General features: G+C 42.1%; 1 protein-coding gene across 1 annotated transcript in view; it reads right to left on the minus strand.

Moving 5' to 3' along the window:
• LOC126268115 (uncharacterized) overlaps positions 1–20,375 on the minus strand; it is an 846,423-nt gene that overhangs the window by 7,929 nt on the left and 818,119 nt on the right. The window contains exon 13 of the mRNA XM_049973639.1: positions 2,471–2,598. Coding sequence (XP_049829596.1) covers positions 2,471–2,598 — 128 coding nt within the window. The remainder of the gene's footprint in view (positions 1–2,470; positions 2,599–20,375) is intronic.

A 20,375-nucleotide genomic window follows, 5' to 3' on the forward strand; every position in this document is an offset into this window, starting at 1 on the left:
TTTCCATCCCTCTCAACTGCCTTACGCCATCTTGGAACCAGCACCTGTATACCTGCATGGTAAAATTCTGGACCAACCTGTTGGAGCCACTGTTTGGCAATGTGCACAAGGGAGTCATCATCTTCAAACCTTGTCCTGTGAAGAGAGTCTTGCAGTTTCCCAAAGAGATGATAGTCACATGGAGCCAGGTCAGGACTGTAAGGCGGGTGCTTCAGTGTTGTCCATCCGAGTTTTGTGATCGCTTCCATGGTTTTTTGACTGACATGTGGCCGTGCATTGTCGTGCAACAGCAAAACATCCTGCTTTTGCTGATGTGGTTGAACATGACTCAGTTGAGCTTGAAGTTTCTTCAGTGTCATCACATATGCATCAGAATTTATGGTGGTTCCACTTGGCATGATGTCCACAAGCAAGAGTCCTTTGGAATAAACAAACACTGTAGCCATAACTTTTCCAGCAGAAGGTGTGATTTTGAATTTTTTTTCCCCCCCATGGGTGAATTTGCATGATGCCACTCCACTGATTGCCTCGTCGTCTCTGGTGAAAAATGATGGAGCCATGTTTCATTACCTGTCTCAATTCTTCCAAGGAATTAATCTCCACCATTCTCGTACTGTTCCAAAAGTTCGCTGCATTCCGTTTTTCTTGTTTCTTTGTGAGCCACTGTCAACATCCTGGGATCCCACCTGGCACAAACCTTTTTTACGCCAACACTTACAGTATTCTGTAAACACTTCCTTCCCCTATCCCAATGTAGTGTGACAATTCATTCCCCGTGATGTGTCTGTTAGCAGGCAGCAATTTGTTAACTCTCTGCACATTGTCTGGAGTGTGTACACTACAAGGCCTGCCACTGCGAGGACAATCCTCAATATTGCCGTGCCCGCTTTCATCACGTAACCTGCTTGCCCACCGACTAACTGTACTGTGAAAGATAGCAGCATGTCCATACACCTTTTTCGACCTCTTGCGGATGTTTCCCACTGTCTCGTTTTCACAGCACAGGGATTCTATGACAGCACGTTGCTTCTGACGAATGTCAAGTGTAGCAGCCATCTTGAAGACATGCTGTGACGGCACCACTCACGGGAACAGGTTGAACTAAGTTTGAAAAGAAGTGGGAAGGGTGTATCTACACACTGTAAAACTTTCACACATGCAGAGTGAAAACTGTATTTTTACAAAAATAGTGTGCATTTCTTTTGGAGTGACCCTCGTATTTTGTAATCAGACATAATGACCTTTTTAGACTCTGAGAAGCTCATCTGCAGAAACCAGCACAGTTTTAGGAAACAGTGGTCATGAAAGACACAGCTGGCAGTCTTTGTGCATGATATACAACAGGCTCGAGATACCGGCTCCCAGGTAGATGCCATATTCCTCGACTTGTTGCTTGTGCCAAAAAGTGCACGCTTACAGTCTATCTGATGACATATGCGGTTGGATGGAAAGTTTTCTAACAGCCAGAGAACAGTATGTCATCCTGAATGGGGAGACTTCAACAGAAAAAAGCATAACATCAGGTGTGCCCCAAGGCAGCGTAATAGGCCCACTGCTTTTTACGATTTACATAAACAATCTCATTGATGGTACTGACAGCGGCATTAGACTGTTTGCCAATGATGCTGTAGTCTACAGGGAAGTAGTATTACCTGAAAGTTGTGAACAAATCAATGAGGATTTGCAGAAAATAAATGCGTGGTGTGATGACTGGCCATTATCTCTCAGTATTAGTAAGTGTAACCTACTGCATATAACAAAGCGAAAATCTCCGTTAATGTAAGAGTACAAAATAACTTCCCAGTCTTTGGAAGCAGTAACATCCGTCAAGTATCTGGGTGTGACTATTTGAAATTATCTCAAATGGAATGATCAGAGTACAGAAGAAACGGGCAAGGCAAACTCTAGATTGCGGTTTATTGGTAGAATCCTGAAGTGATGCAGTCCTTTAACAAAGAAAATTGCTTACAATACTTTAGTTCGGCCAGTCTTAAGAGTATTGTTCATCTGTATGAGACCCTTACCAGTTGGGTCTGATTCAAGAGATTGAGAAGGTCCAAAGAAGAGTGGCAAGATTCGTGACTGGTACATTTGGCCATTTAGCCGATGAGTTAAACGGAAGGGGCTGTTCACTAAATTCCAAAATCGGATCTTCGCCGAGGATGCAGAGCATACTTTATTACCACTGACTTTCAAATCACGCAATGAACAACATTCAAAGGCAAGGGAAATTAGAGCTTGTACTGAGGCACTGAGACAGTTGTTTTTCCCTCGTGGGATCCGCGAGTGGAGCAGGGGGGGAATATGACTTTGGTGTGAATAGTGCCCTCCGCCACACACCACTTGGTAGCTAGCAGAGTATGTAGATGTAGATTCAACTGCATTTATAAATTTGCATGTCCATTAGCCTTGCTCCAGTGATTCCTGTTTTTGGCAGCTGCAAAGGAACTTTTAATATGATTGAAATTACCTTTAACTGGCACTGGGATCCAGAATACCCAGGAGGACAGTAGCAAGCAGTTTCATTGGCGATAACCATACATTTTCCTCCATTCTGGCATGTATCATTATGACATTGTGCCCTTTCACATAGATCTCCTGAAAATACAAGAAACAAGTTTTTGAAAAACAAATAAAAACATACTACAATTTTTATGAAACTCGTTATTAGAATATTAAGTAAAAGTTGGCACATATCTGTATGCTAAACTATAATGGGGTGTATAAAATATATTTATAGATCGAGTCTCATGAACAACTCTCTGAGATACAAATTTTGGTATGTTTGTACAGAATGCAACTGACCTATATTTCATATCTATCAAGGCAGAAGACAAGCACACAATCATAATTCAGATAAGGCATATCACAGCAGTTCACTGAAGAATCACTAAGACCTGCAACTTGACACTGAAATATCTTAATAGAGATAAACAAAAAAGCTGTGCCCAGAAGTTGGAAGAAAGCACAGGCCACATCCATCTACAAGAAGGGTAGGAGAAGTAACTCACAATACTAACATCCAATATCTTTGACATCCATTTGTTGTAGAATCTTAGAACAGGCTGTGAGCTCTAACAAATGAGCTGTGCCTCAAAATCCCATCCCTTCAAGGATGTGAAGTGAGTCAAATTATATATTAACAGATAGAAGCAGCCTTTGCAGGCAGCTTTACTAAAATACACTAACAATCAATTACAACTATTATTTATCTGTTTAAGTTTATCCCCTAGGAATGTTTAGAAACTAGGACTTTACAGAGTAAGTAAGAAAAGGTGTCACCAACTCAAAAATTGGTTTGAACACCACAGTGATTTTTAGGTGTGGTCCTATTAGAACTGTTGCCTTCCTTCAAACTATGAATTGACCACCAGTTATACGGCGAACTATAGTTTAATGTGGATTCCAAAACACAGTGCAACTTGATATTTTTCCCATAAAACATAGAAAATGGCAACCAATATTTTGTTCTTCTTTTTCTCCCATTAATTAATTTCTGAACTTTTCCAGTTTCATCTTCAGATGGTGAGTATGGAAATAACATGTTTATGTCTGTATCATGATGCTGGGTACTGGCTCCTAACATGAATGCCAAATAATAGTGTTACAATTTACTATGACAATTACTTCTATGTTTTTAGTTTATTATAAATTGGGTTATTACTGTCCCCTAAGCAGAAGAATTTATGAAGAATGTTAGGAAAGCATCTGTGGTTTATAAAACTGATGCTGGTTTGTAAACAGAAATGACTATGTACTTTTCCACTCACATGGAGCTATTTGCTGCATAGGTATTATCAACAAACAAGAGCTAGGAAATGACATGGTTTTACAGACGAAACTGAAAATATTTACTTCATTTACAGTAAACAGGGGGAAGAGATGAAGCTGAAACTCAAACATATGATAAATCACATACTGGTTAAACATGTGCTAAATAAATTAATAATGGACTGCAAAAACATACATCAGTTTAACAGAACCACTTAGACTGCTGTGAAAACAGAAAGAGTAACACTTACAATATACCCAACAATGCAGAGAAAACTGATAGAACAATTTAATGGTAACTCATGCTTCCATAACAATAGCTATGCAAGAAGCCAAGAATGATTTCTACAGTCTATTACTAATAAAAGATTTTCAGAAACTCCTCACTCCAAATGAAATTTCCTCGGATAAAATCTGTATTAAAAAGTGCACAGTCATTTCTGTTTACAAAAACAGGATTGTAGAGCATACTGAACATTATGGCAATTTTGAAGGAACAGAAGTTCCACTCAGAAATTATTAATAAAAGGATGGAATGAGTCTTTAATTATTACAAACATTTGTGAATAACACCCTCTCAATCACTTAATTGGATAGATAAAAAATCTACTTACCAAGCGGTGGCAGAACACAACAAAAAAGGTTACAATCAATCAAGCTTTCAGAGACAGTGGCTCCTTCAGACAGAAGAGCTGAAGGGGAAGGAACAAGGGTGACGGAAAAGGACTTGAAAGGTCAAGGAAAAAGGGTAGATTTCAGTAAATTCACCAAGAACCATGGGTCGAGGGAGACTTATCAGACAGGATGAGAAGGAAAAACTAAGATTTTATCATCCTGTCTGATAAGTCTCCCCTGACCTGCGGTTCTGGGTGAATTTCCCGAAATCTACTTCCTTCTCCTCGACCACTCCAGTCCTTTTCCTTCACCTCTCTTCCTTCCCCTTCAGCCTGAAGAAAGAGCCAATGTCTCCAAAAGCTTGCCTAATTATAGCCTTCTTTCATGTGTGTGTTCCGCCACAATGCTTGGTGAGTAGATTTTTTATCTATCCAGTTATATTATTTTGTCAATAATGGATTGAATTCTTTCAATCATTTGATTTTTATTTATTTATTATGTTATTCCATGACGTGGTTTGGCTACTGTCATCAAAAGATCCTGTCAAATCAAATCACAAAAATTGGCAAGTATTACATACACTCCTGGAAATTGAAATAAGAACACCGTGAATTCATTGTCCCAGGAAGGGGAAACTTTATTGACACATTCCTGGGGTCAGATACATCACATGATCACACTGACAGAACCACAGGCACATAGACACAGGCAACAGAGCATGCACAATGTCGGCACTAGTACAGTGTATATCCACCTTTCGCACCAATGCAGGCTGCTATTCTCCCATGGAGATGATCGTAGAGATGCTGGATGTAGTCCTGTGGAACGGCTTGCCATGCCCTTTCCATCTGGCGCCTCAGTTGGACCAGCGTTCGTGCTGGACGTGCAGACCACGTGAGACGACGCTTCATCCAGTCCCAAACATGCTCAATGGGGGACAGATCCGGAGATCTTGCTGGCCAGGGTAGCTGACTTACACCTTCTAGAGCACGTTGGGTGGCACGGGATACATGCGGACGTGAATTGTCCTGTTGGAACAGCAAGTTCCCTTGCTGGTCTAGGAATGGTAGAACGATGGGTTCGATGACGGTTTGGATGTACCGTGCACTATTCAGTGTCCCCTCGACGATCACCAGAGGTGTACGGCCAGTGTAGGAGATCGCTCCCCACACCATGATGCCGGGTGTTGGCCCTGTGTGCCTCGGTCGTATGCAGTCCCGATTGTGGCGGTCACCTTCACGTCGCCAAACACGCATACGACCATCATTGGCACCAAGGCAGAAGCGACTCTCATCGCTGAAGACAACACGTCTCCATTCATCCCTCCATTCACGCCTGTCGCGACACCACTGGAGGCGGGCTGCACGATGTTGGGGCGTGAGTGGAAGACTGCCTAACGGTGTGCGGGACCGTAGCCCAGCTTCATGGAGACGGTTGCGAATGGTCCTCGCCGATACCCCAGGAGCAACAGTGTGCCTAATTTGCTGGGAAGTGGCGGTGCGGTCCCCTACGGCACTGCGTAGGATCCTACGGTCTTGGCGTGCATCCGTGCGTCGCTGCGGTCCGGTCCCAGGTCGACGGGCACGTGCACCTTCCGCCGACCACTGGCGAAAACATCGATGTACTGTGGAGACCTCACGCCCCACGTGTTGAGCAATTCGGCGGTACGTCCACCCGGCCTCCCGCATGCCCACTATACGCCCTCGCTCAAAGTCCGTCAACTGCACATACGGTTCACGTCCACGCTGTCGCGGCATGCTACCAGTGTTAAAGACTGCGATGGAGCTCCGTATGCCATGGTGAACTGGCTGACACTGACGGCAGTGGTGCACAAATGCTGCGCAGCTAGCGCCATTCGACGGCCAACACCGCGGTTCCTGGTGTGTCCGCTGTGCCGTGCGTGTGATCATTGCTTGTACAGCCCTCTCGCGGTCTCCGGAGCAAGTATGGTGGGTCTGACACACCGGTGTCAATGTGTTCTTTTTTCCATTTCCAGGAGTGTATAAATTACCAATTAAAAACAGTAAAAATTCACCCACCAAACTTAAAAATTGTGAAACTAAATTTAATGTCAGTTGCAATAAAATTTCTGCCACAGTGGGGTGGGGCTCCAACTGCAAATTCAGCTCAAAAGTCCACACGGAACTACAGCTGCTAATCATGAAGTAGCAGTTATGGAGAATATGTTACTTTTAGTTATCTAGTCACATAGATATAAGAGCGTCCTTTAAGGCAGCAAACGCAATACATAAAATTGCAAAATACTGCTTCAATATGAACAAGTTTACAAAATTAGCATTTCAAATGGCACCAACATGGGCACGTACAATTTACCTACATACAGCAAAATGTATTGATCATAACTGCCTTATAATTCTATATCATGCACAGTAATTAAAGTGTAGTTTCTCATACATTTTGCCTAAATAAGCTGCTGTGATCATAAAAATTATTCTTGCAGCTATAACTATATGTGACACATACATAAAAATGTGCTTTCAACACTAAAAGTTTATCCAAACAATGTGCTATCTGTGAGTTTTTACAGTTGTTGAATATAATATATCAGATGCGACCAAAAAGGAATGGGAATTTTTGTTAAAGAAGTTTGATTTATTCAACAAAATCAACTTTGTCCCCTTCAAAGTAATCTCCTTCAGATATAATACACTTGCGCCAGCACTTTTACCAATCCTGGAAGTACTTCTGGAACTCAGTTTTCGTTATGGTGTCCAGCTCCTTAACCAATTCAACAGTGGCAAAATGATGACCTTTCATGGTTCCCTTCTGCTTCAGGAACAGAAACAAGTCACAGGGGGACATATCTGGTAAATACAGTGGATGAGGCAACAGAACGGTTTAGCTTATTTGCCAAAAAATCATAAACAAGCACTAAGGTGTGAGCATGAGCATTATCATGATGGAATTTCCATGAGTGATTTTGCCACAATTCCAGTCGGTTTTTTCACATTGCTTCATGCAAATGGTGTATACTTTCCAGGTAGCAAACCTCATTGACTGTATGACTGTAAGGCAGGAACTCATGTTGCAGCATCTCATTGTAATCACAGAAAACAGTGAGAAAACCTTCACAGGTGATTTTTTTCAGTCTTGTCTCTTCTGGCAGGATCCTCTGAGAAGACTAAGCCTAGTTTCCCACATCATACCAGTATAGCCATGTTTTGTCGCCTGTTATGAGCTTCTTTAGATGTTCTGGATCAGTACTGATTTCACTCAGCAGTTCTTGAGCGATGTCTATGCGACGTTATTTCTGGTTGAATTAAACAATTTTGGAACAAATTTTGGAGCCATGAGGGAAAGAAAGAAGAAAGGGAAATGCACATCAAACAGAGAATAATGCTGGTATGGGGGAGGAATGGAGTGGAGAATAACAGGTGAGAAAAGGGTCAGGGCAAGATGGGGAAAGGAGACAGTTGAGAATTGAGATATATGGAGACTTAGGCCAGGGCATTGAGAGAATGGAAGAAATTTAGCTGTAATAGTTCCCCACTGTGCTATTGAAAGGACTTGTTCCTGGGAAGGGAGGAGAGGGAGTGGGAGCGAGGGGGATGGCAAATGGCACAGGCCTTGACACAGTTGCTGAAGTCATTGGTGTTTGTGTATGCAACATGTACAGTAACTGGCTAGTTAAGTTTGTGGTTGGTTAAAGTATGGAAGTGTCCCTTTACATGAGCAGAAGGTTTGTTTGTTGTCATAATTTTAAAAGCCAATATGGAAGGATAGATTAGAAATTTAAAAACAATCACAATTCTGTTGACACTGAGAAAGAGTGGATATCTAGGTGACTTTAGGTATAAACAAGGACCTGGACTTGATCCTTTGTCTTCCATTTCTCCCAATGTAAAGACCTTTTTTCTTTCTTTTTTTTTCTCAAGGTCCGATCTTTTTCCACATTCCTGACCTTCCCACTAATTATCTACATAGGCACAACTCCTACTTAGACACTCCTAGGAATGTAGCAACTTCACAAAATGCTCATCATCCCTGCTTTCTGTCAATTATTCGTGTTGGTCTGCAGCTTCTCATCTGTGCCAAAATGCTGTCTTCATAGCTAGCGGTTCATGATCACAGAGATGAAAATCAAAGTGAGCCAAGTCCAAGACATATGGTAAGTGACCAAACACTTCCCTTCGAAATCACTGCAGTTTGCGGCTGAGCATTGTCATGAAGGAGGACATTGCCTGATAAAACATTCCTCTTCGCTTGCTCTGAATCATTCTTCTTGGGCGATTTTCTCGAACTGCCTGATCTACTTGCTGAACAAGATCATCAGTTGACACCCGCTTCCTTTCCTGACCGTTTGTGTCAAGAACATCTGTAAGTCCAACTTCAAAGTTGTTGCACTAATCCCACACTTCACTGTCATGCATGACAGTTACGTTATGTGGGCTGCATCAGTCAGGCAGAATCCCATAGCATGAATAAAGTGTCTGACAGCATGCACTTCACACTTGTTCTAGGCAGTTTTATGTGTTCACTGTATACTCAGAACTGAAAAGTGGGATACGTCGCAATCGACAAACCTATTAGAGACACTGTAAAAAACATCTGCGCAAAGCATCCTTGGATTTTCATTGTGGTTTTAGCTTTGCAAGCAATTGGGCCTTGGGGGGGGGGGGGGGGGAGGGTGTGTGTGTGTGTGTGTGTGTGTGTGTGTGTGTGTGTGTGTGTAATGCCTACACACACACACACACAGCCTTCATATAGCCAGTCAGTTAAACAGAGATTGCTACTTCCATAATTCTTTATCACCTTATGAATCATAAGGAAAAGCTGACTGATCTTGCTTAACAAAGTTAGTATTTAACAACATATATCTGACCTATACTTGATTAAAATTACATTGTGATTGACAGATTGTAGTGGTGGGGGTAGTGTTCCAGTGGGCAGCCAGGCACACTTCACATGGTGCTGCATGCAACCTACAAAACAGGCAACATAGTAAGCAAGTGGTGCTCAAGGAAGAATCACAATTGGATGGCGACTGGACCCTACCACTCAACTAAGGAAATGTAGATCACTAAGCAGTTTTAGCTGGAGTATTATGTTTATTTTGATCAAATTGCATTGGCCACATAGTTCTTAGGTGGCTTGCTTGAAATAACAGTAGAGACAAATAGAAATAAATTTGTGCCTCAGTAAACAGAGACTGATACTGGTATTACAGCGATAACATCTGTTGCTTGAAAGGGACTTTTAATCTTGCAATATCACTATGAAAAACATTCACTGGTCAAATATTGCTGTAATGCAGCCCCACATTGGAAATAAGACATTACTGACCTACAAATAACCTAGTCATAATTAAGCTGTGCTTTAGGACTCACTGTTGAGGCATCTGCAGTGATTCTATAGCATTAAGCTATCTGACATTGCATTGCACATCTAACTCCAAAATTGGGTCAAATCATTGCAGCTGAGATTAGTGAACTACATATGTATTTCACATAAAGTGAAAACTGGGCAAGACAAGTTAAGGAAGGTTGTCAAACTATGTCTATAATTTAGATAACAGCCTTATATATGGAAAAATCCTCTCAACAAGACAAGTATAATGGTTTAAATCACATTCTGATATGTAAATTTAAGTACTAAAATTATTTAAGAACAGTGAATTCTCCACTGAGAGTAAAAGATTTCATTTCAAAAACTGATGATTGTTTCTGAGTTTGTAACCTCCATATCATCAGCTGCAGCACCAAAGTCGGAGACAAAACGAGAGGTATAGAAGAGGTTTGTAGGTATCTTCATTTATTGAATCTACAAAGTTATATTCAACACATAGCACCCAAGTTCACAGTTTTCCTGAAAGCTGTCCAAGATGGAAGCAGATGTTAACTCTGACGTGGGTGGTGAGGCATGTCTAGAAAGTAAAAACACAACATTGCCAGGAAAGGGTGGATGTTCAAATATTGGTATGGCAAATAGTTTTTGTCTGTCAGAAACATACATCACCATATTGCTTTGCATAGGTGCTTGTGCAGAAAAATTTATATTTACTGTGAAACCCCTATTTTATGTTTTCATGTAGTCCAGACTTAAAAAAAGTAAAACTGAGGAAATGCAGAATTGAGGAAAGTGTTAAGAACCCCACAAAATACGAGCAAAATGTATGTGATTAAATATTGCAATCCCCTCCAACACTTTTATAAAATCTGTCTAATTGAGGGAAATTAAATGTACTATACAATAGTTACACAATAATTTGTGGTAATTTGATTTCATCAGTTCTTAAAAAATCACAGATGTATAACAGCAAGTAAAAACTAATCAAATAATTGAAACTAGTATTTGGGTACAAGGTAATTAAGCTATTTTCAGACATGCTATGACCACAAATGTTCAAACCACACATTTTTGAGAGATCATCCTTTGTGCTCACCCAGAAAAAGGCAAAAATTGATGAACATATTGAATTAAACTGAAAACATCACATCAGCTAAATGGTTAAACCATAAGCATAAATTCAGACATCTGATTAAAGATAAACTTTGTTGCAATTGCTGTTATTATTTACTGCTTTTCTTACAAGCTGTACTTCATATGCTCACCACCGTTAAAGTGTTATTTTAGTCTTGAAGAGAGAAACAGAGGTGCGAAAAAATGAGTTCACTTCCCAAACTGACGTTACAACCTTATTAGAGGTTGGCTCAATGAATTTCTGTACACTGTGTAAAATGTAAATTTGTAAGAAAGCTCAGGTGCTACAGTTTCACTTCATGCCCGCTATCACTGCTGCCAATCTGTGGTGCACAGTAAAATGTAAATATGTACGAAAGCTCAGGTGCTACAGTTTTGCTCTATTCCCTCTATCAATGCTGCCAATTTTTGGTGCAAAGTATATAAGTAGGAAGTGTAGTAGTTGTTGCAACAAAATCATGTCAGACTTGAACGCGAAAGTCGTTGAAATGTACTGTCGCAAAACCTTTCTCCTATTTCCATGCGACATCTCTGTCTAGCACATCATCTTCATGAACAGTATATTTTCAGCACTTCACAAAATGCTTTCACCCCTACCTGCACTCCCATTGTTGAACGGCCACTCCCCCTCACCACACATCCAGTGGGTGAGATTAATTTTACACATGTTAGAGTGTTGCGGTGGCTGCACAGGCTATTGGTGACTTAACAAGTCATTAGACAATAAGAGTTCACTAGCCGGAAATGAGCGCTGTTTCCTCGGTTATGACAGAGCATATTCTTCAAGACTCAGTGTTTGAATTTAAAAGTTTGATGACTGATATTGTTGCTGAATACAGTACATCGGAAATACAAAAGGATGAGACTGAGTTATAAGTGACACAAGAAAAGGTGTTGGCTGGGCCACTTCATCATGTATTAGCTCAGTCCAGAACACTTCCTGTCAACTGTCTTGTTTTTCCATTACTGCTGCAACCCACACACACACACACACACACACACACACACACACACACACACACCAGCATCTCAAGCCAGAACTGCTTGAGCCACCTGGATTCTCTCCATCACCAGCTTTTCTGAACTGTGCAGATGGGAGTTATCCTTATGACATATTTTCCACTCTCATAATTATCCTGGCCTCAACCAATGGTAAAATACTGTCCCTGCACCCTCCACCTAACAGTTTCCACCCCCTAATTTCTATCATATCCCTTCCATTCTCATCTCCCTCTCTGTTTATTTTCAGCTCTCTGCCAATGCATCTGCCCATCTTTCCTTACTCCTCTCCTTTTTTTCCCCACCTCCCTGTCCCACACCCTCCTGTACAGCACCTGCACACTCCACCAGACAGCATTCATCTCTCTTCCCACCCATACACTCCTATCCTTTCCCTTTCCCCTTTCCCTCCAGATTACTGCTTGCAATTTATTGTTTCCTACATTGTTTATAACTTGTTGTCATATCAAATGTCAGTAGGAAGAAAACAGGATGAAGTCAAGCAAGACGTCAAGTAAGAACTTAGAATCGAGGTAAACATTATTAGGAAGAAATGTAAAATTGGAGAATTTTTAGCATTGATCTTTTTGGGTTTCTCACAGGGGCTACAAATTTATAGCATAGAATGGCAAAAAGCATAACATCAGTGAACATAAAAGTGAAGTTCCACTGAAATTATGGCTAGAGGAGCAACATTGTCAATGACATAGTAGTAATCCCTGAGCCCACAATGAAGTTCTGGCAGTTAAAATAATGAAATAGATTCATTTGTGCAAAAATACTGAAAATAACATGCTCCTGAAAACTGTGTCATTATATGTGTGATCAGCCAGTACCTTGTCTCGTGGATATGCTGTAAAGGAAGCCCTGCAATTAAAGTAGCAGCATAATACTGCCTCATGATGATACTAAGGCTGTCACCGATCAATTACAAACTTAACAAGATTACTGATTTTTATAAGGCTGCAAAATCTGGATATCTACACTGAACATAACTAAACAAATTACTCTTTTCTAAACATGTTGCATTAGGAGAATCCTTGGCCTGTCTCTCCAAGACCAGGTCACAAATGACAGGGTGCTGCAGAGATAATGCACAAAATCACCTTCTGAAACAGTGACAGAACACATGATGTAGCTAGCTGGACATATCTTTTGTACTGAATATGTAGTGACAAATTACGAATTTGTGTCAGAATGGGGCGAATTTTCACTTTTCATGTCATATTCATTAGACTGCAGGTTTACCATTTCTAAATAGATTACTGTGATATCATTTCATTACACATATGCAAAAGAATAGAACGGATAGGTAAAAAATCTACTCACCAAGTGGTGGCAGGGGAACACACACATAAAAAGATTTAACTTTTACAAGCTTTCGGAGCCAGTGGCTCCTTCTTTTGGCAGAAGCATTGGAGTGAAAGGGAGAGGGGTGAAGGAAAAGGATTGGAGAGGTTTAGGGAAAGGGGTACAGTTGAGAAAAGTCACCCAGAACTGCGTGTCAGAGGAGATTTACTGGACAGGATGAGAAGGAGAGACTGATTGTTGGGGACTGCACTGGAAGAGATTTGAAAACATGAGAGCTTAAAGGTGGAAGACAGTGTAATACACAAGACAGAAATCACTACTGAAACATCGTACACGAGTTAATAAGAGTGAAACGCTAAGTGAACTGTATGTAATACACGTGAGAGAGGGGCTAGTGGAAAACATACAAGTCAGAAAATGAAAGATGTAGGAAACTAAAACGGAGAGAATAAAGTAGTAGTTAGTGTGAATAAATGCTGGATTCTTCCCCTAGACACCAGTTTCTCAGAACTTGGAAGGTGGGAACTACCACTACAAAATGTCCTTGGTTCTCGCCACCCATTTGGCTTTAATTTACGTTAACGCCTTCCATCTCAGCATTTATTCACAGTAACTACTCCTTTCTTCACTCCATTTTAATTTCCTGCATCTTTCATTTTCTGATTTGTCTATTTTTCGCCATCCTCCCTCTTGCCTCTGTTACGTACAATGCACTAAGCTTTTCACTTTTATTAACTTGTGCATGATGTTTTAGTAGCAATCTCTGTCTTGCATACTACCCTGTCATCAACCTTTAAGCTCTCCAATTTTCAGACATTGTCCAGTGCAATCCCCAACAATCGGTCTCTCCTTTTCAGGTCATATGAGTTTTTGTTGTTTACATTAGTGGTTGGAGGGAGAGGGGGGAAAGAAGAAGAATAAAGGCAAGTGACGAGGAGGGAGGGTGAGAGAACAAGGGGGGAGGGGGAGGAAGGAGGAGGGAGGGAGGGAGGGAGGGAGGGAGGGAGGGAGGGAGGGAGGGAGGGAGGGAGGGAGGGAGGGAGGGAGATACACCCAACAACTGATGTAATCAACAATAAAAATGTAATATGACACTTAGATTGTTCTTAATAAAGTATTTATTTTCTAATTTGGCTTATTATTTTTGCAGTGAGCAGCTTAATTCTGTGATACTGCAATACCTTCTCAATTTTTTGGATGCAAATCAGGTATGTACAGATACACATTGACTGTTAATTGTTCAGGCAAACGTGACATTTGGCAATTAGAAAATTTTCCATTTTCGCTCTTCATATATAGCCAAGAAACAAAAATAGTTCTCGGAGTCTTTGTTGATGATGCAAGCATGTAGTAAAGCCTAATGTAGTAACTTAAACACTTGCAAGTTAATGACTAAGCTGCATGGACAGTGGCACATGTTAAAATATCCTTCTGGGCTGGCCCTGGATGGAATCTCCCCAGTGGATGTGTCAGTGTGCTGGCCAGCCTGGATGTGGTTTTTAGGCAATTCCTCACATGCCACTAGGTGAATACTGGGTGATACCATAGACCTGCCTCAGTTACACAATTCACAAACGCCTTTGCCTGCTTTCACATGAATAACCCTACACGCAGACTTTTGGGGTACATGTATATATATATTTCATCCTGGAGGGGGGAGGGTGGGAGGTAACAGTGTGACAACAGGAAGGACATACGGCCACTTCTTAAATTAATCATGCCAAATCAATAACCATGACAATCTGCATAGATGTGGAACAAAGACACAAGAAAAAGAAGAAGATTGAAAATTAGTAACTAGTTCTCTGCACCTGGACTATCATTGAATTTAGATAAAACACAATACATGCAATTCTCTAGAGCAAAAATCCTGACCATTGGATTCGAAATAATGCACAAGGGTTAAGCAAAGCATCAAATAGAATATTTTAATTCTTAGATGTTTATATTGACAAGAAGACGAACTGGTAGCCACAGGTTACAGGTCTTAACTCTCTGGCAGGCACACCATTTCTCATGACATGAGAGGCGCACGGTGTATTTTGTACAAAAGTAAGGAACAGCTGTCTTTATGTTACCATGGTAAACATATATGGGCAAAATCACAGTTTAATCTTCATTCAGTTAAACAATGATAAAATAAATTTACATTATATGAGCTACAGCATGGTCTGCTTACACAACAATAAAATGAACTTTCATTATATCATTCTTTCACTGTGTACAAGTGTTACCCCATAGTACTGACGCATGCAAAGCTGTTTAGCACAGTTGCATCAAATGTGAGACAACTGCCTATTCAACTACTAATTATCTTGTAGACAACTGCCTCACTGTGGGATTGTGCTGCTAGCTCATTATCTGGATCATTTCCTTGCACAGATTGTAAAATATTTCTCACCTAGCTCGCTGTTTATTTTATATTACTGCTGCTAACTTGGCCATAGGACAACACAATTTATTACTGTGTTAGCTGACACAATAAATGAAGGATTACGCTTGGCCTTAGCTGTGTAACTTTTGTATTAAGGACAGTACTACATTCTGGAGATGAAAATGTCGAAAATCTGACTTATTTTTTTCCTATTTTCATTCACTAATGAATTATGTAATCATATTCTGGGGTAACCTGTCATTACAGAAAAAGTAATAAGGGTAATATGTGGTGTCCACTCTAGAACCTCTTGCTGATAGCTCTTTAAACAGCCCTATAGTATGTGTGTTCCAATGTAAGGTTTGTTGTCAGTTGTCAATCACAGTTTGAAAATAACAATACTATTCACAAATTTAGTATGAGAAGGAGAAAGGATTTACACTATCACTTAGACTAAATGTGGCATAAGAGTGACATATTCAGTCACAAAATCTTTGACCACCTACCCAGTGATGTAAAAGAGGTAAAGGGCAGTGAAATTAACTTAAATGAAGTTTAATTTCACTTCATTATGTATAGTATGCTTATAAAAAGTTTTGCAAAATTTGAAGAGGAGCTGCCATGAAATGAGAACAATAAATACTGTATAATTTGTTCTTCACCAAAGATTGTGATAGACAAGGATGACTCTTGTTGCATATCCAGGAAACTACATGAAGGATACTTAATATAGGGCCTGACAATAAACACTAAATAGATGGAATACATTATAGTGGAACAAGATCATCGAGAAGATTCAGATGTAGGAGTGTAAGTCTTCAAATGGATTTTTGGTGATGAAGTTTTTGAATCTCCAGACTAGAACACATCACATCAGAAATGATAGAATACAGGAAATTATGTGGGGAAAAGACTATTCTTAATTCCATAGATAGCAAAATATTAACTTGATAGGGTCACATCCAGTGAATGAGTGATAACCAATGACCAAAAAGCATCTATGATTGGTTGATTGGTTGGTTGGTTGGTTTATAGGAGGGGGGGGGGGGGGGAGGGACCAAACCGCGAGATCATTGGTCCCTTGTTCCCGGTAAAATAATTACATAAGGGTAAGAAGAAAAGAAAGGAGGAGTACTACACAATAACACGAGAAAGTAAGAACCAGAAGAACGACAGAAGGGCAACCAACACTACTACGGACAAAACAGGAAAAGAAAACCACAGAGAGAAGCAAGAAACAGGTAGAAGGGGTAAAAACAAGAGAACAGATGACCATGGCGGGCCGACCATGAGAATAAAAAGGAAAAGCCAGTCACTCTGCAACACATTAAAACATCCACCCTAAAGCATTAGAGAGCAGAACACAAAGGGACAAAGGACATGCACTATAACTTATACAGAATGATAAAACCCACCATCACGTATAAAACGTAAAACTCTGTTAGCCGATGAGGTGTTGTCAGCTAAAATTAATGGCAACGAGTCCAGTAACTGAAGAGTCCATTGCAGGGCAGTCGTGTGTGTCACCCAAGTGTGGCCAATGCAGAGCCGGCCCGCATGGAGGACTGACACCAAGTTCGTTGCCTGGTATTCCGATGTGACCTGGGGTCCAGACAAACACCACTGAACGACTGGACCATTCCAGGGCATAGACGAACTCCTGGATGGTCGCTACCACAGGATGAAGAGGGTAGCACTGGTTGATAGCTTGTAGGCTGCTCAAGGAGTCAGTACACAGAAGAAACAACTCCCCAGGGCATGAATGGATGTGCTCAAGAGCACAAGATATAGCCACCAACTTGGCCATAAAAACACTGCAGCCATCGGGCAAGTAATGCTGGTCAATATGTCCTCCATGGACATACACGAAGCTGACGGATTGAGCCGTCGGTGTAAACCACTTTGTGGCCTCGGTACACGTCACGAATCGAGAGGAAGTGGCAGTGGAGAGCCGCGGTGTTACCAAGTCCTTAGGGTCATGTGAAAGGTCCAGGCGAAGCCACGGCCTAGGTGTACACCATGGAGGTGAACATGAATCGACCTCAAGTATAGGTGGTAAAGGCAAGGACTCCAGTTCGGAAACAAGAGATCGGACACGAACTGCAATTGGAAGTCCTGACCTGGGCCGCCGATGTGGGAGATAAACCGCCATGGGTGGGAAAAGGAGACAGTGATTTGGATGCGCAGCAGAACTATGAATGTGTGCAACGTAAGTGGCCAGCAGTTGTGCATGCCTAACCTGCAATGGAGGGACTCTGGCCTCCACAAGGACGCTGGTCACCGGACTCGTCCTAAAAGCTCCTGTCACTAGGCGAACACCATGTAGTACACTGGGTCGAGTAAACGCAACGCTGAGGGCACCACCGAACCATAAACCACACTCCCATAGTCAAGGCGGGATTGAACAAGGACTCTGTAGAGCTGCAGCAGTGTAGAGTGATCTGCATCTTAGTTGGTGTTGCTCGGGCAGCGGAGGGCATTGAGGTGCTGCCAGCACTTCCGCTTAAGCTGACGAAGGTGAGGAAGCCAAGTCAATCAGGCATCGAAAACCAGTTCTAACAATAGATATGTTTCCACTAAAGTGAGTAGATCGTCATTAAGGTAAAATTCTGGTTCTGGATGAACAGCATGATGCCAACAGAAATTAATAACACATGACTCTGTGGCCAAAAACTGGAAACCGTGGGCTAGAGCCCATGACTGCGCCTTGTGGATGGTTCCCGCTCAGCAACACGAGTACTGTTGGAACAGTACGAAATGCAGAAGTTGTCTGCATATTGAGCGGGTGAGATGGACGGCCCTACAGTTGCTGCTAGGCCATTTATGACCACTAAAAAGAGAGAGACTCAATACAGAGCCCTGCGGGACCCCATTCCCCTGGATATGGGGGGAACTATGGGAGACACTAACTTGGATGCAGAAAGTACGAAGCAACAGAAAATTTTGGATAAAAATTGGGAGTGGGCCTCAGAGACCCCACTCGTATAATGTGCCAAGGATATGATGTTGCCAGGTGGTGTCATATGCTTTTCGTAAATCAAAAATGGCGGCGACCAGGTGTTGGTGTCTGGCAAAGGCTGTTCGGATGGCAGACTTGAGGGACACAAGATTATCAGTGGTAGAGTGACCCTGGCGGAAGCCACCCTGACATGGAGCCAGTGGGCCATGTGATGCCAGGACCCCCGCTGACACACCATATGTTCCGGCAGCTTACAAAGAAAGTTGGTGGGGCCAATAGCTTTTCACATCAAGCAGGTTTTTACTGGGTTTGAGCACTGGATTGATGGTGATTTCCCACCATTGCAGTGGAAAGATGCCATCGCACCAGATCTGATTGAAGATGGCGAGGAGGTGTCGCTTGTAGTTGGATGAGAGAGGTTTAATCATATGACTGTGGATATGATCTGGCCCAGGAGCTGTGTCAGGGCAATGTGCAAGAGCACTGAGGAGCTCTCACTCTGTAAATGGGGAGTTATAGGATTCACTGTGGCATGTAGTAAATGAGAGCACTTTCCTTTCCAGCAATTTGAGAGTGCGAAAGGCTAGTGGGTAATTCTCCAATGGAGAGGCTCGAGTATAGTGCTCAACAAAGTGCTCGGCAATCGCGTTTGTGTCCATAGAGAACACGCCATTTATGTTAATACGGGAACACCTGTTGGGGACTGGTACCCTAAAATACATTTGATCTTTGGCCAGACTTGGGAAGGTGACATATGGCACCCAATGGTTGTTTGATAAGTTGGCAAATGTGGGCACAGAGCCGTTTAAAGGCTATGAAGTGCTCCAGGGAAGGGTGCTGCTGATGATGCTGTAGAGCTCGCCAAAGCTCCTTAATTGCTTTTTGTAACCATGTGGGGTAGATTCAATGGTGACAGCAGAGGTGAAAGTTTCCCAGTCCACCTTGTTTAAGGCCCATCTGGACAGGTGTCCATGGGCCTGACGCCGGGGCAGTGACAGGAAGATGGGGAAGTGGACACTACCACACAGGTTGTCATTTGCTCTCCAGTGGATAGATGGGGGAAGTCCTGGGCTGCAAATTGATTTATCAATCACTGAGTAGCTACCATGAGCCCCACTGAAATGTGTGGCAGCCCCAATATTTAAGAGGCAAAGGTTGAACTGAGACAGTAAAGTTTCGACATCTTTACCTTGTCCAGTAAGCACTGTGACACCCTACAAGGGGTTATGGGTGTTAAAATCTCCAAAAAGTAGGAAAGGTTTAGGGAGTCAATCAGTCAGTGCAGTTAATACATTCAAGGATACTGCACCATTTGGAGGAAGATATACATTGCAGACAGTTATTTCCTGCATCGTCCTTATTCTGACAGCCACAGTTTCAAGAGTGGTTTGAAGGGGTACAGTTTCACCACAGACTGAGGACCTAAATGGACACTCCAGCTGACACTCTTTTATAGTCACTACGGTTCCTGAAGTATCCCTTATAGGGGCGGAGGGCAGGAATCCACATGGCCGGGAACCAGGTTTCCTGGAGGATAATGCAGAAAGAGGGTGTAAAGCTTAACAGTTGCCGTAGCTCAGCAAAGTGGTGGAAAAAACCGCCACAATTCTGCTGGAGGATGATGTCATCGTGAGACTGGGAATGAGGCAGTTTACGCTTTGGGGTCAGCTGCTGCCACTGACTTTTTGCCTGAGCAGTCTATATCCATTGTGTCTGAGAATCTGGCAAGAACTAGGTCCTCAGTGGATGCCAGAATCTCCACCTCATCTGCAGATACAGAGCTTGTAAGTAGCAGTGGTGTGGGTGCCACCACAATTCCCTTGGTCTTGGGGACCTTTTGGGCTTCTCTCACTGCTCCTTGGGTTTCCCTGGCTGGGAGGACTTCACTGATTCAGTCTCCAGGAC

The sequence above is a fragment of the Schistocerca gregaria genome, chromosome 4 (genome assembly GCF_023897955.1).
Source record: "Schistocerca gregaria isolate iqSchGreg1 chromosome 4, iqSchGreg1.2, whole genome shotgun sequence".
Taxonomy (NCBI): Eukaryota; Metazoa; Arthropoda; class Insecta; order Orthoptera; family Acrididae; genus Schistocerca; species Schistocerca gregaria.